Source organism: Castanea sativa, chromosome 5, assembly GCF_040712315.1.
Source record: "Castanea sativa cultivar Marrone di Chiusa Pesio chromosome 5, ASM4071231v1".
Lineage (NCBI taxonomy): Eukaryota > Viridiplantae > Streptophyta > Magnoliopsida > Fagales > Fagaceae > Castanea > Castanea sativa.
The window spans coordinates 40,512,241-40,516,321 of NC_134017.1; the positions used below are offsets into that span (position 1 = coordinate 40,512,241).

Consider the following 4,081-nt stretch of genomic DNA (forward strand, 5'->3'; position numbering starts at 1 on the left):
AAGAGCTCACCAGGCAGAATCAAGAAATAAGGCTACGACTTCAACAGGAAGAGAACCGATCCAAAGCCGGTCAGGAAGATGAAGGAGATAGCCATGGAAGAAATGACTGTCGAAGGCCCACCACTCCAGATGAACAAAATTCTAATCTCCTTCGAGAAATGAGGAAGGAGATGGACGAGCTAAGGAATGCCGTCAAAGAAAAGACAGATCGGAGCTTGGATAAGATGCTTAGAGCAATGAACTCTCCTTTCACTATGGCAGTTTTGGAACACCCGATGCCGTCAAAATTTCGATTGCCTCAACTTGAACCATTTGACGGACTTAGGACCCTCAGGATCGCCTCAACACCTTTAAGACGACATTAGGCCTTCAACAGCCCTGATGAAATGTTGTGTTGTTCCTTCCCTACTACTCTTAAAGGGGATGCAAGGGAATGGTTCACGAGATTACCAACGTCGTCCATCGACAACTTCGAACAGCTGAGCAGGGCCTGTCTGCGCCACTTCGTTGGAGGACAACACCTTAAAAGGCCCGCAGACTACCTACTCACTATTAGGCAAGGGGAGAAAGAGACCTTGCGGTTGTATGTAAAGCGATTTACTCGTGAAACCCTGGAGGTAGACGACGTCGACGACAAGGTACAATTGACGACCTTTAAGGTAGGGCTGAAGTCTAGAGAATTTGTGGTTTCACTTGCAAAGAATTTACCTAAGACAATGGCAGAGATGCCCCTGAATGCGCAAAAGTATATGAATGTTGAAGATGCATTAGCAGCTATAGCAGACGAAAAACAGACAAGAAAAGAGGGAAGGAAAGAAGACGATCGTAGGGGACAAAAAAGGGAATGTCCAGGTCATCAAAATAGTGATGGAGATAAATGGAATGATGAAAAAGTTCCTTGAACGGTAAAATACACCCCTCTAATTATGCCTGTTGATAAAATTTTGATGCAAATCAAGGATGAATGCTACCTTAAGTGGTCAAGGCCGTTACATGCATCCCCTAATGTCTGAGACAAGAAGAAGTACTGCCGATTTTACAAGGATCATGGTCATTACAGGGAAGACTGTCGAGATCTAAAAGAGCAGATAGAGGAACTGATACAGAAAGAAAAACTGCAAAATATGTGAAGAAAAGGGAATCTAGCAGATTCAGGAATGATAACAGAAACTAGTGTGAATCCTCCCCTAGAGACGAAGATACTACATCCCAACCTCCACAGAATGTAATTGGGGAGATAAATATGATCGTAGGGGGACCATTCGTAGGAGGATCATTCAAATCCCTCAGGGAAGCATATCAGAGGCAGGTGAACAGCGTCTACATGATACCCCCATTCAAGCAGAGATGAATGTACCAAGACATATCCTTCAATGAGGAAGACGCAAGGGGAGTGAAGTAGCCTCATAACGATCCCTTAGTCATCATGCTCATGATAGAAGGATTCAACACCAAAAGGGTCCTTGTGGACAACGGTAGCTCCACAGACATCATCTACCTTCCCACCTTTCAGTAGCTGAAGTTAGATCTGGGAAGGCTGTGTCCTTTTGGACTCCCCTCTCGTCAGTTTCAGTGGAGAGAGAGTATATCCCAAAGGTATAGTCACATTAACGATAACGGTGGGCACCTACCCGAGGTAGTTGACTCTCCAGTTAGACTTCTTGGTGGTCGATTTTCCATCCTCTTACAATTTGATCATTGGGAGGCCTACACTTAATCGATGGAAGTCGGCCATGTCCACCTACTGCCTAAAAGTAAAATTCCCAACAGAGGACGGTGTCGGTGAGGTGGAAGGAGATCAGGTCCTAGCCAGGGAATGCTACCAGGCCGTGTTGGCAGCAAAGGAGAACCATACGTGGAAGATTGAGGAAAAAGAAGAAGATAAAGTGGAAGCATTGGAAACAGTGGAACTGGTCGAAGGAGAAGTAACTAAGATGACTAGAGGAGGGACGACCCTAAGCCTCAAGATGAGGATAAAGCTCGTTCAATTCCTCAATGACAACTTGGATGTTTTCGTATGGAGTCACGAGGACATGCCCGGTATATCCCTTAGAGTCATCCAGCATAAACTAAACGTGGATCCTGAGAAAAAGCCTATCCAGCAAAAACGACGAGTCTTCGCCCCTAAACGAAACAGGGCAATCACAGATGAGGTCAATAAACTGTTGCTAGCAGGCTTTATTCGAAAGGTCTACTATCCTGATTGGCTCGCCAACGTCGTAATGGTAAAGAAAGAAAATGGGAAATGGAGAATGTGCGTGGATTTCACGAACCTGAACAAAGTTTGCCCAAAGGACAGTTTTCCACTGTCGAGAATAGACTAGTTAGTTGACTCTACAGTGGGGCATAAGTTACTGACGTTCATGGACGCCTTCTCGGGGTACAACCAAATAAGAATGGCTGACGAAGATCAGGAAAAAACTGCTTTTGTCACAAGTCAAGGGCTGTATTGCTACAAGGTGATGCCCTTTGGGCTGAAGAATGCAGGAACAACTTATCAGAGGTTAGTAAACAAGATGTTCAGTAAGCAAATTGGTAGGAATGTGGAGGTGTATGTGGACGATATGCTCGTCAGGAGTAAAGAAGAACTGGCATATCTGGACAACCTGAAGGAGACATTCGCCACCCTCAGAGAATACGAGATGAATTTATATCCCAACAAATGCACCTTTGGTGTAGCCTCAGGAAAATTCCTACGATTCATGGTGTCCCAAAGAGGAATAGAAGCAAACTCGGAGAAAGTACAGGCCATACTCAACATGACATCGCCCAAGACCGTCAAGGAAGTCCAAAAGCTCACGGGAAGGATTGCGGCTCTCAATAGATTCATCTCAAAAGCAACAGACAGATGTTTGCCCTTCTTTAAGACGCTGAAGTAGGCATTCGCTTGGACGGACGAATGCGAAGCCACATTTGAAGAACTTAAATGCTACCTGAGCAATCCACCCCTCTGAAGTCCATCCAAAGAAGGTGAAGACTTATATTTATATCTGGCAGTATCAGCCACGACTGTAAGCACAACCTTGATTCGAGAAGAGGGCAAGATGCAGCTCCTAGTCTATTTTGTCAGTCAAGCCTTCTAGGGTTTCGAGGCCAAGTACCCAAAGATCGAGAAGATCATGTTCGCAATGATAGTAGCCTTGCATAAATTGCGACCGTACTTTCAGGCGAACCCTATCTTAGTAATGACGGACCAACCTATCAAGAAGTCCATGGACAAGCCTGAAGCAGCAGGGAGAATGGTTTAGTGGGCAATCGAGCTCAGTCAGTTCGACATTAGATACCAGCCCAGGATAGCCATTAAGGCACAAGCCCTGGCAGACTTCATCGTTGAGTTCACCCTCACAGACGAGGATAAAGCCACTGAAAGGGAAGAACGGTGTACAGTACATACTGACGGTTCATCAACCCAAAAGAGAGGGGGAGTAGGGGTCGTCATAAGCACCCCTGACGAAGAAGTACTCAAATACGAAGTTCAACTGAAATTCTCGGTAACTAATAACGAGGCAGAATACGAAGCGATACTGACGGGGTTGAGGCTTGGAAAAGCACTTGGAGCTAAGAACCTACTAGTCCAAAGTGATTCGAAATTGGTGATCAAGCAGATTAAGGAAGACTATGAAGCAAAGGAAGAAAGAATGCAAAAGTACCTCAGGCTGATGAAGCATTTGATTCAAGAATTCGATAAAGTTGAGTTCGTACAGATCCCCATAAGCCAAAACGTCCTTGCGGATGAAGTCGCAAAGATGGCATCATCGGAGGAAGGAGCAGCAAGTACAGACTTGATGTTGGAAACCCAGAAACGTCCCAGCATTGAGGAGATCCATACATTTGCAATCTAGATCGCAGGTAGCTGGATGACACCGATCATATCCTTTCTCCAGGATGGATGTCTCCTTGAAGACATTGTAGAGGCCAGGAAGGTCAGAAAAGGAGCAGCCAGATTCACGATCCTGAACGACACACTATACGAGAGAGGTTTTTCCATGCCTTACCTGAAGTGCGTGGACGAAGAAGAGGCAAAATGTATTCTAGAGGAGATCCATGAAGGAATCTGTGGTGACCATACAGGCCCCAGGTC

At 45.5% G+C, this 4,081-nt stretch overlaps 1 protein-coding gene across 1 annotated transcript; it reads left to right on the forward strand.

Moving 5' to 3' along the window:
• The first annotated feature begins 386 nt into the window (after positions 1-386).
• On the forward strand, positions 387-902 carry LOC142635193 (uncharacterized). Its single transcript, XM_075809393.1, has one exon. The coding sequence runs from the start codon at positions 387-389 to the stop codon at positions 900-902; it is 516 nt and encodes a 171-aa protein (XP_075665508.1).
• The last annotated feature ends 3,179 nt before the right edge of the window (positions 903-4,081 follow it).

Coding starts and splice junctions, on each gene's coding strand:
- LOC142635193 (XM_075809393.1), top strand. CDS start 387: ATGTTGTGTTGTTCCTTCCCTACTACTCTTAAAGGGGATGCAAGGGAA.